At 39.7% G+C, this 22221-nt stretch overlaps 1 protein-coding gene and 6 non-coding genes across 11 annotated transcripts; 2 read left to right on the top strand and 5 right to left on the bottom strand.

Annotated features, from left to right (window-relative positions):
* Positions 1-867: 867 nt before the first annotated feature.
* Positions 868-13141, top strand: brms1lb (BRMS1 like transcriptional repressor b). Of its 5 annotated transcripts, XM_017724677.2 has the most exons (11): positions 868-957; positions 1039-1151; positions 1941-2031; positions 3225-3352; positions 4802-4881; positions 5941-6037; positions 6714-6803; positions 7435-7499; positions 7576-7615; positions 10635-10764; positions 11754-13141. In XM_017724677.2, exons 2-11 carry the CDS (start codon positions 1061-1063, stop codon positions 11869-11871), a joined length of 930 nt encoding a protein of 309 aa, XP_017580166.1. In that variant the 5' UTR covers positions 868-957; positions 1039-1060; the 3' UTR covers positions 11872-13141. The 5 variants fall into 5 exon arrangements, with proteins under 5 accessions (XP_017580166.1, XP_017580167.1, XP_037393300.1 ...); XM_017724678.2 differs by having other exon boundaries at positions 885-1151; positions 10635-10774; positions 11754-11889; XM_017724675.2 differs by having other exon boundaries at positions 886-1151.
* A 2655-nt stretch (positions 13142-15796) lies between these two features.
* Positions 15797-15868, bottom strand: trnae-uuc. Its single transcript has one exon. It is a non-coding gene; the product is annotated as a tRNA-Glu (tRNA).
* A 281-nt stretch (positions 15869-16149) lies between these two features.
* trnae-uuc lies at positions 16150-16221 on the bottom strand. Its single transcript has one exon. It is a non-coding gene; the product is annotated as a tRNA-Glu (tRNA).
* Positions 16222-18339: 2118 nt separating this feature from the next.
* On the bottom strand, positions 18340-18412 carry trnar-acg. The gene has a single exon. It is a non-coding gene; the product is annotated as a tRNA-Arg (tRNA).
* Positions 18413-20341: 1929 nt separating this feature from the next.
* On the bottom strand, positions 20342-20414 carry trnar-acg. The gene has a single exon. It is a non-coding gene; the product is annotated as a tRNA-Arg (tRNA).
* An 86-nt stretch (positions 20415-20500) lies between these two features.
* Positions 20501-20572, bottom strand: trnah-gug. Its single transcript has one exon. It is a non-coding gene; the product is annotated as a tRNA-His (tRNA).
* A 360-nt stretch (positions 20573-20932) lies between these two features.
* Positions 20933-21005, top strand: trnar-acg. Its single transcript has one exon. It is a non-coding gene; the product is annotated as a tRNA-Arg (tRNA).
* The last annotated feature ends 1216 nt before the right edge of the window (positions 21006-22221 follow it).

Genomic DNA, 22221 nt, shown 5'->3' on the forward strand with positions numbered 1-22221 from the left:
AACTTCATCAAATGTAACAATTCTCTGCATCATTAAACCATTAAGATGTAAACAGGGTTTGGTGTGCAATGCCCCGCTCTAGAGAAACTTACAGAGCCAGAATTGTTCTCAGTGGTGGTGATAGGAACCAGACGTCCACCTCTAAAAGCTCCCTCACAGAAAGTTTTTGCGTGAAACGTTTACACTGCCTGATGTCTGAGACATTGCTTTCCTATAGTTATGAGAAGGTTTTGGACCAAAACATACATTTAAAATCCATACAGAATGTTCTAAGGCAAGAAACCGGTCGGATTCCTATAGTAAAAATGTCTATATTTATGTTTTGGACATCTGTCCCTATCACCACCACAGCAAAGACCTTTCATTTCATACTAAACGCCTCTAAATAACTTTGTTTACAGCTTTATGTTTGAATTATAGTGAAATTTTAAGGGTTCGGTGGAATTCCCCTTTGAGGTGGAATCTTCTGTGCACCAGTTAATGGCAGTGGTGACTTTTTCCCTACATTTTGTTCCCCTAAATGACTCAGCAAGTGCATATCTCGTGAACATACAGGCACACTAACTCTACAACCTCGATATCTACACAGAACCTTATAATGAGAACCTTATAAAGCTAAAACACCCAGATACTACAAACCTTCTACAGAATAAAACCTTCTCAGTCAGAAATTCTCAGCTAGATATTCAAATATAGCTCGATTTCCTTCACAGTTGTAACAGAAAAGGACCGCCCTCTGCTGGACACTTTTAGAACAGTCATAAGTCGGAGACGAACTACAACTCCCGTCGTCGCTCCGTGTTGGTTCGGACCAATGAAAACACGCGCCTCATGAATAATATGTATCGAGACTTGTGATTGGTCATCCACGTGGCCATGATTGAAACGTGAACGTTGTGGTTTTTGGTGTTTGGAAGCCGGTTGTTTACCTTTTTCTCTCCCTGGTTTTTTGGGCAGGTTTGTTCGCCGTTTTGAGCAAATTTATTGTGTTTTTTTATTTTATTTTAAATACACCATGCCTGTTCATTCTCGGGACAGAAAAGAGTCTAATCACGAAGACATGGACGTGGACTTTCCTGAGCAAGAAGGCAGCAGCTCGGACGAGGAGGACACAGTGAGCTCCACCGCGTCTGAAGATGGAGACACTTCAGGTCAGTATGAGCCTTTAATGGTCTAGATACGCCATGTGAACACTAAAGCCCCCAGTCTGTACGAAGTTCCACCGAATTTCCCGTTCCACCTTAAATTGCGCAGCAGTTACATTGTGGCGCCTGCGGGATTTAAGGTGGAACGGGAAATTCGACAAAAAGCAAACTTCAGCCTCGTGATTGGCTCATATCAACAGAAAAACGTGTAATTCTCCACTCTTTAAAAACGGTTCCTCAAAGCTTCTTGGGTAAAGGCAGTGGTTGCATTTAGAACCATAAGTTCTACTCTGTGTAGAACCATTTGCATGTATAGATGGTTCTTTGCATGGTGAAATGGTTGTTCAGATTGATGGGGGATATCCTGTTGTGTATGGCTGTATGCAGCACAAGTTTAACATCATAACCATAGCAGAACCTTTTTTTGGTGCTATATAGAACCGGATAATAAGCCGGAGAACCATTCCAGCATGCAAACAATGATTGAAGCGTGCGAATGGTTCTGAATTCTTGAAGAACCTTTTTTTTTTTAAAGATTGCAGACCCCTTTGCGGCTATACCATATGTACCATATGCAACACGCCGGTCTGAAGAACCATTTCAGAAGAAGTACCCTTGAGGAACCATCTATTCTAATTGTGTAGTGTGATTAATGCAACCTGTCAGGAAGAAAAAAGAAAGTTTTTCGTTTCCATAATATTTTGTTGTAATGTTCCTGAGGGTGGTTCTCTAACAGCTTGTGTCAGGCCGGTGCCTGTAGGCCTGGGCGCTCATGATGTGTTTTCACATTTCCAGAGATGGATGATGAAGATTGCGAAAGGAGGCGGATGGAGTGTTTGGATGAGATGACCAGTCTGGAGAAGCAGTTCACTGACCTCAAGGACCAGTGAGTAGCATTAGATTTTGGACACTCAGAAGATAAATTGGTAGACTACCGTAGCGCAATACTACAGTAATACACAAGCACAGCGGGCCTCATTTACCAATATCTCCCTGATGTTTTCTCTTAATGGTGCGGTCTTAAAGCACAGGGCTGTTCTCACCTTTGTGCTTGAGTGTATGTAGATTCAGTTCTTACCTAAGAACAAACACCACATAATAAACATTGGTGAATGTCAGAATGTCAGTCTTCATAAAAACTGCATAAGTGGGTAAGGAAGAGATTTCTTCATGAGAACGGTTGCTGAATGAGGCCCAATGAGGTTCAAGCCTGAGTAGACTGATAAATCAATGTGATCAGTTATTAATCTCAGCATTACTGAGCTCTGCTAAAGCCTGAGTAGACTGATAAATCAATGTGATCGGTTATTAATCTCAGCGTTACTGAGCTCTGCTAAAGCCTGAGTAGACTGATAAATCAATGTGATCAGTTATTAATCTCAGTGTTACTGAGCTCTGCTAAAGCCTGAGTAGACTGATAAATCAATGTGATCAGTTATTAATCTCAGTGTTACTGAGCTCTGCTAAAGCCTGAGTAGACTGATAAATCAATGTGATCGATTATTAATCTCAGCGTTACTGAGCTCTGCTAAAGCCTGAGTAGACTGATAAATCAATGTGATCAGTTATTAATCTCAGTGTTACTGAGCTCTGCTAAAGCCTGAGTAGACTGATAAATCAATGTGATCGGTTATTAATCTCAGTGTTACTGAGCTCTGCTAAAGCCTGAGTAGACTGATAAAACAATGTGATCAGTTATTAATCTCAGCGTTACTGAGCTCTGCTAAAGCCTGAGTAGACTGATAAATCAATGTGATCAGTTATTAATCTCAGTGTTACTGAGCTCTGCTAAAGCCTGAGTCGACTGATAAATCAATGTGATTGGTTATTAATCTCAGCGTTACTGAGCTCTGCTAAAGCCTGAGTAGACTGATAAATCAATGTGATCGGTTATTAATCTCAGTGTTACTGAGCTCTGCTAAAGCCTGAGTAGACTGATAAATCAATGTGATCGGTTATTAATCTCAGTGTTACTGAGCTCTGCTAAAGCCTGAGTAGACTGATAAATCATCGTGATGATCAATTAATGTCTTGGAAAGTGTGAAAACCCCGACTTCCTTTATCATGAAACTTTGTCAGGTTGTACAAGGAGAGGCTTAACCAAGTGGACCTCAAACTACAAGAGGTGAAAGCTGGCAGCGCTCCCGAGTATCTAGAACCCCTTGCCAACCTCCAGGAGAACATGCAGATCCGTACAAAAGTGGCTGGTGAGTGTCCATTAATGAAAACTGCATCAAACTTGAGTATTATATTAGTAATCAAGTAATCTGCTGATCTGATGAAGAAATGGCCAAACAGTCAAATTCATTTAACTGAATTACGGATTCAAACATTCCAAAATACCTACTTTTGCCTTTTGCCATCCCAAATCTGCACCCAGAACCAGTTTTCTGCTTGTTTGGGTGAGGAGCTCATTATCTCTGGTTTACTTTCACACACAAGAATTCCAAACCATGATCGATTGCGGTGCGTCTCTTTTCTGCATGCAGTGGTCGGGACTAGCTTTGCTGCTTTTTATGATTTTCCTTGGATACATACTCTCAAATGGCAAAGAACAGCACTTTTTGTCCAAAACCATTTCGTCAGGACCAACATGAAACTTGGTAGGTAAAGGTAAGTGACGCAGTCTCGTTACGAAGTCGGCCAATCACGCATTGAACCCCACACATGACACTGAGGAGCGGAGAGCTTCCACCCGTGCGGTGGGCTGCGCCAGAGTTTACTGGAAGCGAATCCCATACCACGGAATTCAGGAGGACCAGAGATCAGATCTGGACCACTTCCAGGCTCACTAACAGCTTTCACACTTGAGCAAACTTGCCAAACCCGTAGAGCAAGCGGTCCTGGGCGCAGAAAACAGCTATAGCATGAAAACGTCCCAAATGTAAAAATATTTTGAGCAAGCTTCATAAATGTTTTGTACAACCTGCAAATCTGTACTGAAAATGGAAATAAGCGCCGGTTGTTTATGAACATTTCAGCTGAAAGTGCAAATGTTACAACTTTCCCCAAAGGCGGTGTTAACTGAAGCAGACTCGGGGTGAGAGTTTAACTTTAGCTGGAAAAAGGCTGAAAATGTTAAAACACAATTAATTCAGTACAGTTAATGTTATTTGAACCAGACAAGCTTTCTAATCTAAAATATATAAACATAAATTCTAAAAGTATATACAATATATAAGCATATATGAAAGAGGCTGTTAGACACTGGCAAATTGACTCAAAATATAACAGCAAATATCACGTTAAATACATTTAAATCAGTGATTTTTTTTAAAATCAGTTCCTAAAGGCTTTTATTTTGTACTATTGTACTATTTGTACAATTCCGTGACTGTGTTGTAAGCCTGTGGCCACCACTGAACCACAGACATCCAGCAGTGCAACGTTCCTAACGGCTCTAATCCTTAAGAATGAAGTCTTGTTAAAACTAGATTGTTTATGAATAAGGATAATTGTCCGGATCTTGGGGCTCTGCTCACTTCCGGGTAAATGTAATGAAGCTGGCTCGTGGTTTTATGGAGCACGCTCACCGGAGAACTCCATGAATTAAGGATATAAATAACATTTAACAAGCCAGACTGAATTGAACAGCTTATGAGCTTTGAGCTTTGCTTTGAGCATCGTAATTCATTACACTTTGATGTGTCTTGCAGGGATCTACCGTGAGCTGTGTTTGGAGTCTGTGAGAAATAAGTATGACTGTGAGATGCAGGCAGCCAGTCAGCACTGGGAGGTATGAACTATCACTAGGGCCTTGTGTTGTAGATTATTTATATATATATATACACACACACACACAAACATATATATATATATATATATATATAAGTGCGTATGTATCAGTTTTACAGTGACTCTTTCAGTAAAGAGTTCTGGCATAGAGCTGTCACTCTAACCGGAACCTACTTATACCATGTTGCATATTCATAATCAGTGAATCTAAAACCTCCAGAAGAACTAAAGTGATGTTTTTCTTAACTTTAATTGTAAAGCAAAATGAATTTCATTGTTAATATAACGTGTAGGTCCAGCTCCTAAAGTCCTAACCAATGGGAGAGCTCCCTTAGCTACATCTACCTAAATACAGAGAAAACCGTCCTGATTTTTATTTTTATTAGACGTTTCAAAATTTTAGCTCATTGCTTCTGACCAAAACTATATATGAAATTATTATATTTAAATAAATTTAATAATTCAATTAAATAATATACGCAATATTAAAGAAGTGATTTTAATAAATTAAAATAAACCATAAACTTCAGGCGTGCCTTTTTTAGTGTACAGAAATCTAAACGCCTGAGGCCTGGGGGATTCCCGCTGTAGACAGAGAGAGGTATTCTGTTGATCTTCACGGTGAAATTTGGGTGTGGGACAAAAAAAGAAAAGAAAAATATGATAAAGTATGGAAGACAAGGTGACTTCTGACTTCTCGCTGCCTTCCAGCCATCGCATTGGCTTGCTCAGTCCCACCAGCAGCACCGGATTTAGTTTAAAGAAGAACTGATTAGATAAACCAGGTATTGCATGATGACTGTAAATACTGGAGTTCCTTGAGGAGAAAAGACATCAAATCAAAATGGATTTTTTGTATTTATTCTAATGTGAGTGTTTTCTGATCAATAAACGCAGTTCTGTTGTGTTTGTTTACATATTATGAGTTTCAGGAATGTCAATACTGCAGTAACATTTAACCAGCAGTATATCGTACAGCCCTGGCTGTTTCTAGCCTCATGTCTCTTTTATTAACTCGTTTATTTTGAGGCTGTGTTGTTTTCATCTGCTTCTCTGACAGAGTGAGAAGCTCCTGCTGTTTGACACGGTTCAGAGTGAGCTGGAGGAAAAGATCAGACGGCTGGAGGAACACAGGCACAGTATAGACATCACTTCAGGTAGAAGTCAAGCCTCTATTACATAAAATATTTGACAGATTTCACTTTCTCATCCGCACATCTGGGTTTTTGACTTGGCATCTTACAGTACCTTGCCTTATTATACCTAACTGTATAGTAGGTTTTCATAATTCTGAAGTACATGTAATTATAAGGAATAATTCTAACCGTTTGACATTATTTTTGAGATTTAAAGTCAGAATTATGAGATACCAGCTCGTTATTATGAAATATCAACTCGGTGTTTTGAGACACTTCCTTAGTGTTGAGTTTCTAACTCATTATTGAGATTATTATTACTTATTCTAATTTATTATCAGAAACTAATTTATTATGACATACTAACTCATCATTATGAGACGCTAATCTTCACTTGCTCACTGTTTTATTTTTTGAGATGCGAACTTGTAACTGGAAACCCCTCATAATTGTGACTGAATGTCTCTTAAAATGAGACGCTGTCTTATAAAATCTGAGTCTGAATTATGATACCAGCTCATTATTATAGGAGATTAACTCATTATTACAAGGCACTAACTCATCATTATGCCATATTTAATCCTTATTATGAGACGTGTTCTTGTTATTGTAACTTACTAAATGGCTTGTTTTATTTCTCGCTAATAAAACGACATTATTTCAGTAAAATTGATCTCACTTTTTTTCTTTACACCAGAACTGTGGAACGATGGCTTGCAGGCGAGGACAAATAAAAAGAAAGATCCCTTCTGCCCTGGCAAGAAAAAGAAACCTGTTGTTGTGTCAGATATCCTTTATTTTATTTTTATACTTTCAGCTACACACTTAAAAATGATGGTACTTCAAGGGTTCTTTAGTAAAGGAAACGGTTCTATATAGAACCATGAACACTCAAACAACCCTTTGCATGAAGATAACGGGTTCTTTGCATTGTAAGATATTTCTTCAGATATATTCAGATTCATATAACACCAAGAAGAGTTCTTTTGTTAGTACAAGCTTGACATTGTAACAGTAGAAGAACCTTTTTTGGTGCTGTATAAAACTTTTCAGAAAGGTTCAACATGGAACCATCTACAACATGCTTGCCATGAAGCTGAAGAACCATTTCACAATACAAAGGATACACTGAACCATACAAAGGGTTCTTTGAGTGTCTGAACCATCTTCTTCACTAAAGAATCCTTGTAGAAGAACCTTTTACTGTAGCACAGAGTAATGGATGCACCCATTTATACTCTTTGCCTTTGTAAAAGGTGTTTTGCCGTCTTTGAAAGCCTCTATGTGGATAGTTATGGCTCAGCTGAGTCCATCTCTAATATAATCAGTAGCTATAGACTTTTTAATCGAATTATATCTATTATATCCAAGTTTGCTTTAGTTAGTATTTGAGTGTTTGTTTCCTTAATCGCTCCCACGACCGTACATTGTTTACATGTTGCAAGACCTGGACATACTTGAAGACTGGACAGCGATAAGAAAGGTTTGGACGGGTTTTCACGAGAGTTGTATTGATTTATGAAAGTGGGTTGTGTTATTCACTGTGCTGTGTTTCACAGGCGATGGCTTCGATGGGACCACACAGAGTCAAAGTTGACGGTAAGATATTTCTGCAGTTTGTCACCCTGACAGTGTGATACCAGTCTGCTGTGAATCATCAGACTTGGGAATTTCCTTATGCAATGATTCATTTTAGGCATGTGTGAAGCGTTCTTATGAGGAGTGTTTAACAGTGTGAGTGCCGTGATTAAGAAAAGGAAAAAAAAGAAACTAATTACTTAAAATTAGTTCAGCTGTATTTCACCAGACATCCACAGCGAGGTCTATTAGGTCTTAGAGAGGTTTACTCTTTTAGGTCAAAACGTAGGAAAACAATTACAGATGTGTTTCATAACATTTATGAATTGCTGACATTTTAAGCTTTTTTTCTCCCTTCTTGTAGAGGGGAAAGATTCACAGAGCTCATTATTATATAATGTATAAATGTAATATTACAATACATGTTATGTCACAATGTGTTTTTCTGATATACTGATAACTTGGAACAGACCACCTAGTGCCACATGAAATAAACAGCCATAAACTATGAGTTCAGTTATTTGTATTCGATACTTTAATACATACTTCTACTAAGTGGGAAGTGTTGATTAAGCAGTGATGATATCCGTGATATGCCTAGAGAAGCATGTCATGAAAACGATGATTATGGTCATAATGCTCAGCCCTACAACACAGCTGTGTCTCAGTTTATTTACATTTCATTACAGAAAAAATATAAGAAGTGGCTAAAAATGTGCCTTACATTACGAAGTTAATATGATCTTTAAACAGGAATGCTGTACTTTATACCATCTCCATCTAACACTCTATATGTTGTAGTACTGTCTGATTTAAAAAAAAAAAAAAATATATATATATATATATATATATATATATATATATATATATATATATATATATATATGTGTGTGTGTTTTATCGTTAAATCCCTGCTTTTTTCAGCTTGTATAAAGTGATAGCATGTGTTAGGAAATATACATAGAATTAACACGCTATAAAATATTATCAACATCTGTTGTATGACCTTCTAAAAGTGATAGGATTGTGAGAATGATGTCATTAAAGGCCCCATGGGTGGGTTCCTGACGTGATTAACTAAATGAGTTCTTATGATTTGTATATTGCCTTTTTTATTCCAAATGTGTTGCAATAAGCATGAAAACAAATAAGCATGGCCATATAAATTAAAACACACCATATAAATTAAAACACGAGAGTATTATGTTGTGGCGACAGGAAACTTGCAGCTTCACAACATGGCTGTGCTACCATCAAATGTTTGAGATGCTTGGGCTGTGCAGTTAACAGTAGGCTGAAATGGGTTCCCTTACGTTCTGGGAGTTTTGACTCTTTAAATTGTGATGGTCTGAAATTTTTGTTTCACTTCTGTCTAGTAAACTCCTAAATATGGTCTGTGGAGCTGTTGGTCTGCTGAGTCAGCACTTTTGCTAGTCTAACAAATTATTCCACAGGCAAGTTTGGTTCTGTCAGATGTGGGCAGCTCGACGCCCTACAGAACAGGTTAGGCTCTGCCTTTTTGCCTTTTCTGACTCGAGTCAAATTTGAGTCTTTACCTCAAATCTTGTTTTGATAGAAAATCTGTTAGAACTGTAACAGGCTGGTGTGTGAGGCTGTTAGCACCAGCACTAACAGCTCCACACCTGTTTACAGTTTACCAGATGTGGGACAGACATTTCAGACTTCAACAGTTTTAAAGACATAATTACCGAAACGAAGGCAAGAGTTTGGGCCGTGGTTGGCGCGCTGAGGCAAAACTGGCGTCCCACTGGCTTTTTCTTCAGCGTTTTCCTGGCACCTCACTGGTGGATAAGCAGAGTGTTGGTCGAAATTCCACGTCTCATCACTCATTCTGCCATCAAAGTCCAGTTTATTTCATTTGTCTCTTTTGTTACTCTTTGTAAATTAGTTTAGTGTATAATTTCGACTTTAATATCATAAATAAAGCCGATTATGCCGTTTCGCAAAGAGTCAGCAGCATTTTAGGCCTGGTTGTTATTTTTTTTCCCCTTTCGATTACATTCACATTCACAGCATTTAGCAGATGTTCTTGCTCAGATCTAGAGAAAGTATCTTTGCTAGTTACAGATCTGAGATCTACAGGTCTGAGAGAAGTCCTGAGCTCAGATACGGCTGGAAACAGAAATCCATGTTGATACCTAAAGAAAAAGAAACGGAGTTAAACTCAGTGCAGTGCAGTGCATTACAATTAATTCTGATCGTTTGGAATATTGGTCTTAGCTTATTTTCCAAAAAGGCTGTGTTAGTATTTGTTTGAGGAAAATAAAGCTAGTTAGATCTTGTATGCAGGACAGTAATCTGGGTGGGTCGAGGGTGGGCCAACAGTCCATATATAGTCATTGGGGTGCCGCCCTTATGAAGCCAGGGGACTGATATATGCTCACTATCTAGGAACCACTGTGTATAATCTTAGCTGTTGTTGTTGTTGTTGTTGTTGTTGTTGTTGTTGTTGTTGTTGTAAGATTGCTCATTTGTTTATTTTAATTAATAATGTTACAGTGGGAGGTCATTTTTTTGTGATTAAGGCAGTTTGCATAGTCAAACATATACATATTTTTAAAAACGGATATTTTTAAAGGTGGATTTTGTTTTTATTTGTTTAAATTACAAATGTAAGGCTACTTTAACACAAAACTAGGTAATATGAATTGTTTTTCAGTGCGCTCATAATTATCGTCTTCATCCACTCTGTGAAAGTGTCGGTGGTGCTGCATGCTTTGTGTAATTACAGTTTTCACCAGAGGGGTCTGCAAATCCTGATTATGTACACAGCGCAGCTTCGAATTATATAAGACAACATGGATATATGAATATGTGGTGCCCTTTCTGTGGCCTGAGACTGTAAAATGCACTTAAACCATATCATGGCAAACTCGGATTAGAAATAGTGACTCATTCAAGATCACATTTGCATCCTGTGAAACTTCCAGGGTCAGTTAATAGATGCCCAGTGTAACCAAACAGGACAGCGAGAAGGTGTGTGGGTGTGTCTGTAATGGGAAAACCTGCTTTCGTTCAGCAGTTCCATCGAAAGCTGAGCGGCATCATCATGTCGCCCGATCTGAGGACGGCCGCTTGTTCTACGACAGCAAGTGGTATAGCCGAGGGCAGGCCATATCCATCAGCCGCAAGGATGAGTACCCCACCAGGTAGAGCCGTGTGAGCTGATTGTTAATCAGTATTGCAAAATTGGCTTTAGCTGTAGTGATTTTAGCCATGCCTGCGGTATGTAAATGAGCCCTCCAGCCAATTGTGTTATGTTAATGAATCAGGGTGTTCAAGGCATGTCCTCCACCAAACATTAATCCAGACCTTTCTTTAACCATATTACAGGATTCAGTCTTCCAACAAGTCAGTAGAAGTCACACACACACACACACACAAACGTTATTGCTTTTCGTTTTTATTACCTTTTATAAGCCTTTTACTTGACTTTTTAATTTGAATTTGCTTATTTATCCTCTTTTTACAATTTTATTATTTTGCTTTTTTTTGTAGTTTTGCTCATTTTACTTTTAATTTGATTAAATTCGAGATTTATTAAGCAGAAAATCTCACAGAAGTCTCAACAACTAAATCTGATATCAGATGTTTGAGTGTTCAGTGTGTCCCTCTCACCCTTTAATACAGCCTCCATTCTTTTCAGGAGACTCACTTTCGGTTTCTCAAAGAATCTGCAGACACACCTCCAAAGTTCAGTCTTAGAAGTTGGTTCAGTGTTTTCTGAAGTGATCAAACACATTCAGTGATGTTGAGGTCTGGACTCTGGGGTGGTCAGTCCATTGTTCTGACAACACCAGCAGTCCCGTTTTTGTCTTTCTGTCTTTTGGGGGGTGGGGGGCAGTTTTGGAAACTCCCTTTTCATTTACCTTCTTTTGACTTTTCCCTTCCTTGTGCGAGTGGATTATCCCATATCAAATCTCACAAGTATCTCTGAAGAAGAATAACTTGAATGGATTTTGGCTTAAAATGAAATAAATAACAAGTGGTCTTTATTTATTTAAGCTCAAAATACTTTTTTGTGAAGTTCATTTATTTCATTGTCGTTCACTTTTGGCAGTAGCAGTTAAACGTGCCTGACAGTAGGGGGTGCACAGCACCCTTTACACTAAAACACCTCTTTGTTTTTCTCCTTTAGTGCCATTATAACCACCATTAACCACGACGAGGTGTGGTACAAGCGCTTCGACGGCAGCAAGTCAAAGCTTTACATCTCCCAGCTCCAGAAAGGCAAATACACCATCAAGCACTCGTAGATGTTCTTCTGTTCTCCACTTCGGTCTCTGTGCCTCTGTTCTGCCCCGGACGCACAGAAGCGTTGACCCCATCTTCGGTTCTTGCTCGGTTCTCATTTGCTTGCTGAAGCTGTGATGGGTTGTACGTCTGTGTGCCATACTTTTTTAGCCCTCTTGGTCTAAGAGGAACACAGTGCTGCTAAGAAGAATAAAAAAAGACTGGTTGCCAAGGAAACAGTGAAAGGACGTGTATGTCTGTGTGCATGCACATGTGCCTTGAATAGGACTACGACACATGAGCTGTTATTTCAAGAAGGCTTTGTTGTAAAAAGTGAGAGAAGGGTGAGGAAAAGCTGCCTAATGCCAAATAGAGCTCTGTGTGCATCGCCAACTCGAAACCCGAGGATAAATCAAGTGTTCTTTGTCATATTATTGTCAGTGCATCGTGTGAGCCTGCTAGTCATTTGTTTTAGTATTTAAAAGGGAAATTCCACCCATTAAAAAAACCCTGCATGATTAAGTGTTTGAGAGTCATTCAGATGTGAAATGGTTCAGACGGCTTTACAGTGGTGGTGATGGGAACCAGGCGTCGCCATGACTACAACACAAATATAGACACTTTATTTACCTCCCAGAACCACCAGAGATCCTACACGAGTCTTCTGAGCTTATATGGAATGTTGATGATGGTAAAATTTCTCTCTCTTTCTTTACGGACTCTTTTGCCTCACAGTGTCCTGCATGTATCTTCCACCATGAATGGATTTTAAAGTGACTTTCTGTGAGGCAGCTTTTAGAGGTAGATGTCTGGTTCCTGTCACCACCGGTGTGAACAATTCTGGCTCTTAAGCGTCTCTAGAACTGAGCGTTTCGCATTAAGCTCCTCTGAATGACTCTGTTTAAATCTTAACCATTTGATTATGCAGAAATTTTGGAAAGTCAATGGATTTCTCCTTTATGTTGTAAGACATGCACATAAACTGAAGCAGAGCCTTTTTAAGCCTCTGTCTAAAGATTGTACATACATACCTCAGACCTTTTCTTTTTCATGAACTTGCTTAATGTTGCTTACGTCCATTTCAGTGCCAGAAATGTAGCATTAAAAGAAGCTTGGATCAAATGCGTAGTTGTTTCGGAAGCCTTATTGAACCATGTTCTCCAAAACATCCACTCTAAAGAATTTTAAAGATTCCCAATCATGGAAAAAAAACACTTCTTGTCCAGTATTTTCTGTCCTCAATGCTACAACGGAAAGTGCCATTGCTCAATAAAGAAACAAAGAAAACCTTAATACGCAGTGCGGTGTAAAGATCTGTTTATCTGGGCAGCAAGCAGGTCTCCTGAAAATAGAAGCTGTATTACCAGTTACTGAAAAATCTGATATTATTTAGTTGTGGAAGCGTCTGTGTAATTATTTGTTAAATGCCAAAATGACATGACGAATGAATAATTTGTAGTTAAGGGCCATTTTGACCGGAAAGTAAATAAATGAAGGGTGGTCTCTGACTTTTGTACGGTACTATATATTTAGTGTTTATGGATTTTAGGCTGTTCTTTAAACCAAACTGATGCACCCAGCAAATTACTTTACTCTCCAGTTAAATATCAGGTCCTTTGCATCACAAGTAAAGCACATAAAATGTTATTTAACTGCCTGACAATAGAGACACCAGGCTTTTACCTAGTACCAGGTAAAAGCACTGGGCCTCATTCATCAACCATCATTCAGAAGAACTTCCTTCTTAAAACCCATTTACACAGTTTTCATGAAGATTCTGACATTCATCAGTGTTTTCTTATCTGGGATTTGTTCGTAGGAAAGAACAATCTACACACACTCAAGAGCACAAAAGTGAGAACAGTTCTGGGCTTTAAGAACACGTCATGAACTTTTCTCAAAGTTTGTTTGTTGTTTCTTAAGAACAAACTTGGGAAGATATTGGTGAACGAGGTGCAACGTGCACAGCGCGAGGCCTCTGCGGCTGCTGCAGGCTCTGTCAAGAAAAGAAAATCAATATGCAATATGTCAGTGCACGAGTATAGTCGATGTATTGGTCATCTCTAGGTGTTTTACTAAGACCAAAGTGCGAATTGGCTGTCCTGGGGTGTCTGGGACTTCCTAATTTAACCTATTGGACCCCCTGAATGTCTCAAAATCAAAATTCTGTGGAGTCCCTGAAAATAAACGTATTTTCGCATTATGTTGTCCGTTAAAGCAGATGCTCTGTTAAAATAGATTCAGTGAAGCTCATCGTTTATCTGCTTCACCCACAATCAGCTCGTCTTTGCTGCACTGCTGTGCGCTGCAGCAGACCAGTTCACCCAGTTGGTCCTTCATAGCCTAGAAACTGTAACTCTGCCCGGCTAGTACTTTGGCCTATCAGGATATGGCATGCATGTAAATGTAGCTTATGATAAATATATGTCTTATCCTGAATGTTGCACACAAACTCTTCCCATACCGGGAAGGTACACCAAACCTCTCTGAATCATCTGTTTACACCTCAATGATGGAATTATAAAGACAATTTTGAAGTGTATATGGACTATGGCTTTAACTACCTCTGGAAAAGGCCAAACCTGCCTGTAAACCAATCAGGACAAAGTGGCATGTTTACCCACCTGTCAATCATGTTTCACATCCTCAGCAAGCAGCAGCATGGAGATTTTTAGCAGTTATAAATGTGACTTCTAATTAAACTAACCTGCTGCGGCTGGTTAGGTCTGATAGAAATAAAACAAAAGCAATAAAGACAGACTGAAAATGACGGAACTAGAGCAGAAGAGTGCAGGAGTGCAGTAGAGAGAGGACATTAGGTTGGTTGGAGGGTCTGAAGAGGGACTCTGAATTTGCTAGACAGGTAATAATTATTTTACTCAGCACATTTGCGCTCGAGCAAAGCCGACAAACTGAGATTTAACGTTAAGCTAGCCTCTCTGTGGGCTCGGGTTTGCTGTGTATGCTCACCACTGATTTAGCTACTGAGAGATGGTCGTGTGAACTGATTCATTAAGATTTTAGGCAGTTAGGCTCAGCATGATTGAATTGAATTCTGCAACACTACACACGAAAACCACGACGAGTGCAGACACTGAAAGGGTGAGACGTCAGTTGTAAAGAAATGAAATGTAAAGAAAACGTGAACGATGTTCTCAAACTCAGACCTAATGATGTGAGTCGATTCCAAAAGAATCGATTCTTCGAGTCCCAGGCCAGTGACTCCAAGAGTCGAAATGCTCGAATTCGACTCCCCGATTCCTTGTGTTTTCTTTGTAATCGACTCGAGTCGAATCGACCTGAGCACAGACTCGGCTCAACGATCCGTCCTGCGCTGCGGCTCGTTTGCTTCAGGATTTGGGTCGCAGTAAACATTTACTAGAATCGGTACACGGAGCGAAAACCAAGAGCGAAGACTTATTCGCCAGCTTTTGATTCAACTTTCCGGTCCACCTTAAATGACGCCGTTCTTACATTCTGACATGCAGGCAGCCGCTGCATAAACTAGAATTTAAGGTGGTGCGGAAAAATCCAAGTTTAGGCTCGAGAAGAGAGGAAGAAGTTAACACCACACTGTTTATTTTTCAAGGGATTGTGACTACAGTCGTGATGCTCTCAGTGCACCACTCAGCTCCAATCTGCAACCTGTAGCTACTCTAAAAACAGGGTAAACCGCGTTTGGAGTGGTCTGATATACTGTCTACTGCACCCCTTCATCACCGGCTGTCTGGGTCGTGAGCCAGCAGGGGGCGCACCGCTCCACGCCGCAGTTCGGCCCCGGAGTTAATCCAGTTCGTCTTCACGTCTGTCCCTTGGTTCAGAGTAGTTTCACCTTGTAGCGTCTAAAATGCAGCGGTTTACCCACGTGGGTGCTGCTTGTTCAGGGATTTGACGCTATTTTTGTGAAATGAACCGCGTGTTGTAATCAGGATCCAGTATAATAAACTCTTCCCATACCGGGAGTCGAACCCGGGCCGCCTGGGTGAAAACCAGGAATCCTAACCGCTAGACCATATGGGAGTGCTGGTCGTCGCCCTGTCAGCAGCGGTGATCTCTGAAATCAGACCACAGCGCCGGCCCGAGAGCTCTTCCCTGGGCAGAAATTGGGTCCAGTGGACCCGCTGTTCTGAATGGGGACCCGGAGAGGTCAATCGTGTCACGTTCTGGTCGCCTTCTCGTGCTGCGGATGGCCGGAACGCCTTAATAAGGCAAATTCCCCGAAAAGTCCAAACCGATTTGCAGGGGAATGACTTGTTTTATCTCTGAGAAGCTGCTTTATGAATATTGCATATAATAAGTACTTCCCATACCGGGAGTCGAACCCGGGCCGCCTGGGTGAAAACCAGGAATCCTAACCGCTAGACCATATGGGAGAGATAGCACTCATCTAATACTGACTGGTGCAGTTCACTCCAGCACACAGCTGTTTATTCCTCTGAGTAATATTGATTATGGTAATGGTTATATGTTTCTAGGAAGTGATAATGGAGTGATGTTGAATTATATAAATATGGTGCAGAGTATGGATTGAATCCTGGATTATCTGATGTCGTAAACCTATCTGGGTTAATAAGCTTATACAGATGTTTTGTTCATACTTTTCTCCAGTTTTAATGTAGTTCATTAAATATGACATACCATTACTCAGAAAAGCACAAATGCCTGTATATTGTCAAAATTATTGGTAAAATATATCCTTGAGTCCTTATATCCATTAATAAAAGGTTTGCAGCAATTAGTAATTTAGAAATTATTAAATTGGAGTATAGAGTCATTTTTAAGTGAGCCAGATAGGCCCAGGCAGCCTTAGGCAGGAAAGTTAGGCCTGATGCTTCTAGGCGAGAGGTGTCCGTGCCAGGCGCTGCTGAGAAGGTTTTAAGAGATGAGCGGACACCTGCGTGTAAGAAATACTGCCTGTTCATTAAAACAAGCCAGCTTTTAGTGAGGAGACAGAGAAGCAGCGAGCAGGAACGGGTCGTAACTCTTAAATAATTAAAAAGCCCAATATGGACAGTCGTGAAAATGGTCCTTGTCAGACGAAGCACAGAGGTGTCAAAAAGTAAATAAACACAGTGAATATAGTGACAGCCAATAGGAACCCTAGGATGGTCGGAGAGGAGGGGTGAAGAAATGACCCCAGGGAGGGGCAATGAGCATATTCGAAAAACATTATAAAATCTGATGTAATGTTTTCGCATTTCTGGCAATCCAGAGGCATTTTGGCGATCCGGAAGACGACTCGTCACCTGAAACTTAATAAAAGCCTTTTTCTTCAAAAGAACCATCCATCCATCCATCCATCCATCCATCCATCCATCCATCCATCCATTTTCTAAGCCGCTTCTCCCTCAGGGTCGCGGAGGGGTGCTGGAGCCCATCCCAGTGGTCACCGGGCGGGAGGCAGACTTCTTCATTCTTGCAAGAAAATCCTTTAAACTTCTTGGCGAAATTGCTTTTTATACTTCGCAAGAACTTTTAATCTTTTGATTTAATAAGCTTTTTCATATTAGAAAACAGATTAAATTAAAATTAGAATATTAAATAAAAAGTTAATTAGTTGCAACATAGCACTACGTCTGAGACACAGGATGGAGGCTGGACTGCTCTGGATCCCGACAGTATCCTGAAGAAATAGGTATAAGAAGGTAAGTATCAGCTGTGCTATATATTCCGTTTTTTCCTGCCTCTCTCTAACAGACATTGTCCCAAAGCAGCTTTAATGCAGAAACATGGGAGCAGCTTCCTAATTAGCGTTGCTGAGAGAGATTATGCAAGATTACAAAATTTGAAAGTAAAGGGAGTTAAAATAAAAAATAAAATAAAAGCATCGAGCCGGCCAGGAGTCGAAACTAGAATCCTCTGACCTGTCAGTCACGTTATCCATTGCACCGCTGTCCCATGGGTGGGTGAGTGCTTAAGTGAGTTGGGTGTGATCAGCATTTAGTCCAGGCTTATACTAGCTGCTCTGTTTGAAGAGATTTTAGTGCCCTTTTAACAGTTGTAAAGAGTTGTAAACAGAGTGATTTAGAGCGGTTTGGTGTGAAATGGTTCAGCTTTCTTGACAGTGGGGGTGATGGGCACCAGGGGTCCCCATGGCTACAACACAGATGTACACCTTTGATTTACTAGATCAGAAACCAGCAAAGTCTGAGATTTAACCATAGAAGATAATGTGGGTTTACTATCAGGCAAACAGCAGGTCACTGATCCCCTTGGTATTTATATGTTGTAAATGCTTATTACTCATTTTTAAGGTGTTTATGAACTCATTCATAACCACTTACTAATTTTCAACCATTGGTGAAATCTTTATACGAGTAGTCTTATTCTAAAGTGGCATCAAATCCTATAAGACAAGCTATAAGCAGAAAAAGGGTGAACACTGAGAAGAGCCCAGACTCAGCACTCAAAACTGAGTGTCGCTGAGAGCGACGGTGCGGTCAAAACAAGGTCACCAGACTAAAAGGTCAAGGGGGTAAAGACAAAACCATCGAGCCAGCCAGGAGTCGAACCTAGAATCTTCTGATCCGTAGTCAGACGCGTTATCCATTGCGCCACTGGCCCTGGGATGAGAGACATGGGGAGGGGTCCCTACAAGGGAAGTTCCCCACATTTTTAAAATTTTGTAGAACATAAAAAAAGTATCCCCAAAAATGGCATCTTGACAGGAGAAGGCAAAAACCTTTGCAACTTTAAGTGCAAGTTAATGGAAAGAGATTTAAATCCAAACGAAATGTTTTTATTTGTATGTATTTCTGTTAATCAGAATTTAAGAAAAACAAACCCCCCTTTCCCTCCCAGTCTCACTGATCCATCCCCCTTTTCTTTACAAACATTTAGAACAATTTAAAAAGATTTAATGAAAAGAATGAGATCAAAAAAGGACGCCAAAACTATAAACGCACATCAGAACACAGAGCTGTGATTTCCCAGTGCACGTAAACTCTTACTCAGACTGTAGAGACTCCGATTTCTCTACTGTGGTACAGTGTCTCTACATTTTTATTACAGTTAATGCTTAGTTTGACTTGCTGATGTTTACATTGCGTCTTGTTTTAGTAAAAGAGTAACTTAAAGGTAATTAATTATACTGTGTGTTCAGTATGGCCTTGTTTACTTGGCCTTGTTATTTTCCTATAAGGAACATCTTAAATGGAAATTTCTGCATATATGACTGAGATGTAAAGAGTGATTCAGAGTGCTTTGATGTGAAATGGTTCAGAGGTCTTTACAGTGGTGGTGATGAGAACCAGGCGTCTCCATGACTACAGCACAGACATAGACACTTCATTTACCATCCAGAACCGCCAGAGAACCTACACGAGTCTTCTGAGCTTTCATATGGAATGATAAAAAAGATAAAATAGTGGAACATTCGAACAAATGACGGCCTGCGTCCCCTCCACCATGAATGGATTGTGAAAATAGGTTTCAGGCAAAAACCTTTTCTTAGAAATCAGGCAGCAAATTCTTAAACATGCCATGTAATAACTTTCTGTGAGTGTATACAGAACTGAAAGAACCCTTGAAGAACCTTCTGTTTTTTATGGTGTAGCTATTGTCAGGAAAAACACCTGGTAACACTTTATTTGAAGGCTACCTACATAAGGGCTTCATAACACATTCATAAGCACTGAATAATGTGTTTATGAAGCACTACTTGAACATTTATTAAGTGCTTATGTCGGTTCTCGCAACCTGACATAAGATGTTTTATGAAATAAATGACATTGTACTGACATAATATGAATAAACCTTAAACATATTTAAAACACTATACATAATTGCATCAATCATCTTATCTATGCCATGGAGTGAAGAGGGGGGGTTTCCAGGCATATTTCACCTGATATTAATACAACGTTGTCTTAAGAATGCTGACATATATAGTTATGTATAGTGTTTTAAATGTGTTTAGTGCTGTAAATATGTTCAATGTTTATTCTTATGTCAGTACAATGTCATTTATTTCATAAAACATCTTATGTCAGGTTGCGAGAACCGACATAAGCACTTAATAAATGTTCAAGTAGTGCTTCATAAACACATTATTCAGTGCTTATGAATGTGTTATGAAGCCCTTATGTAGGTAGCCTTCAAATAAAGTGTTACCAGGTGTTTTTCCTGACAATAGCTACACCATAAAAAACAGAAGGTTCTTCAATGGTTCTTTCAGTTCTGTATACACTCACAGAAAGTTATTACATGGCATGTTTAAGAATTTGCTGCCTGATTTCTAAGAAAAGGTTTTTGCCTGAAACCTATTTTCACAATCCATTCATGGTGGAGGGGACGCAGGCCGTCATTTGTTCGAAGTAGTGTTCAAGTAGTGCTTCATAAACACATTATTCAGTGCTTATGAATGCGTCATGAAGTCCTTATGTAGGTAGCCTTCAAATAAAGTGTTACCAAACACCTTAAAGCACAAGAGGAAGTGCTGCTACTAAGGCTTGCTCAAGAAGATGTAAAGGTAAAAGCGTGAATGAAAAGTGTCGAGCCAGCCAGGAGTCGAACCTAGAATCTTCTGATCCGTAGTCAGACGCGTTATCCATTGCGCCACTGGCCCTATAGATCTCAGTGGTGGAGGTGGGGCTTACAAAGACCTCCAGTCAAGTGAGAAGAATGCAGTTTGTTTTCAACTCAAAAAGCTTCTGCCGTGACCCGGATTCGAACCGGGGTTGCTGCGGCCACAACGCAGAGTACTAACCACTATACGATCACGGCTCGCCACTGAGCACCCGAGCTCAGGGCTTCTCAAGCATTAGCACTATCGTAATATTACCAGGTCACTCCAGAAGCAGCTGAAGAAGGTTCTGCTCTGGACGCGTCTGCACTCTTACGAACAGCCCGTCTGCGGTTCTCTGAGTTTCACTGGACCTTCTACTGGATTTATGTTCAGGCTGAAATATTACTGAAAATATCTCTCACTCATATAACCAGTGGATTTTATTATAGCCTCAATTCACCAACCATTCGAAGTTTCGGTGAAGATTAAGAGGCTGTAGATATTCACAGGGGAGTGTTATGGCGGCACACGGCCGCAGGGCTTCTATTTAAGCTCCCCTCCCGGGGTGTTTCGTCATCGGGCCAGTGGCGCAATGGATAACGCGTCTGACTACGGATCAGAAGATTCTAGGTTCGACTCCTGGCTGGCTCGGATTTCTATTTTTTACTGTTTTTGCATTCATTTGTTTTACTCTTCACTTTGTGTCTTTTTAACCGATTTATTATATGATTTACCTTTTAATCTTCATTTTTGTTCCATTGTATTCCTATTAATATTCCATTTTATTATTAATTTTATTCTTTAGCTTTAATTATTCTTCTACCCTACTTAATTTACCATTTACCTTTTAATTTTATCATTTTAACCCAAATTTGTTTTACGATAGTCCTTTATTAGTCCCACAATGGGGAAATTCTCAGTGTTACAGCAGCAAAGGGACAGCAAGGAAAAAAAGGAGGAGAATTAACAAGCATGTAATTAACTTTGTTAACTTTGTAATTAAGTTACTTGTTACTATATAGATCAGATCAGAATCCTTTATTGTTCCCAGAGGGAAATTGCAGTTGTTACAGTTGCAACCATTTATGTAAAAGAATAAACACTTTAATAATTTAAAACAAAGATAAAGAGAAAAACTGCAATATGTACACAAGATTTAAGTTCTTATGAATACAGTAAAGTGACGGTTGCTGTGATAATAAATATGAAACATCTAGTATAAAGCAGTTCAATTATTGTACCTCTGAGTTTTTGCATACAGTTATTATTATTATTATTATTACACATATGAACTGTTTGGTATGGAGTTTTGCACAAATGAACCACACTTTGTGAATCACACACTGAGGGAGGAGTTATAGAGTTTGATGGCCACAGGTAACAATATACACACACACACACACACACACACACACACACACACACACACACACACACATTTTCTAAGCTGCTTCTCCCTCAGTGTCGCGGGGGGGTTGCTGGAGCCTGTCCCAGCAGTCGTTGGGCGGAAGGCAGGATACACCCTGGACAGGCAGGTAGCAGTATTAAAGAATATAAACTCTACCTTTCACAAAGAATAACAAAACAAAGAATTATAAATAAATAAAAAAGCTGAGATATTTACACTGTAAGGATATTTTGCCTGAAAGTCACATGGAGTTTTGCACATGAGGTACTGTTTTATATCACATGTGGGACGGTGAGGACTTAACAATATAGAGAATTATAAATGGAAAGCTCAAGAATTTACGCTATAGAGATATTTAACAATACATTGCACATGGAGTGTTGATTATACTGCAGGAAAAGGTGATAAAATCACAGTATGTTCTGTAGGTGTGTGAGGTCCAGTGGGGGGGGGGGGTCT

Source organism: Pygocentrus nattereri, chromosome 4 (assembly GCF_015220715.1).
Source record: "Pygocentrus nattereri isolate fPygNat1 chromosome 4, fPygNat1.pri, whole genome shotgun sequence".
Classification (NCBI taxonomy): domain Eukaryota; kingdom Metazoa; phylum Chordata; class Actinopteri; order Characiformes; family Serrasalmidae; genus Pygocentrus; species Pygocentrus nattereri.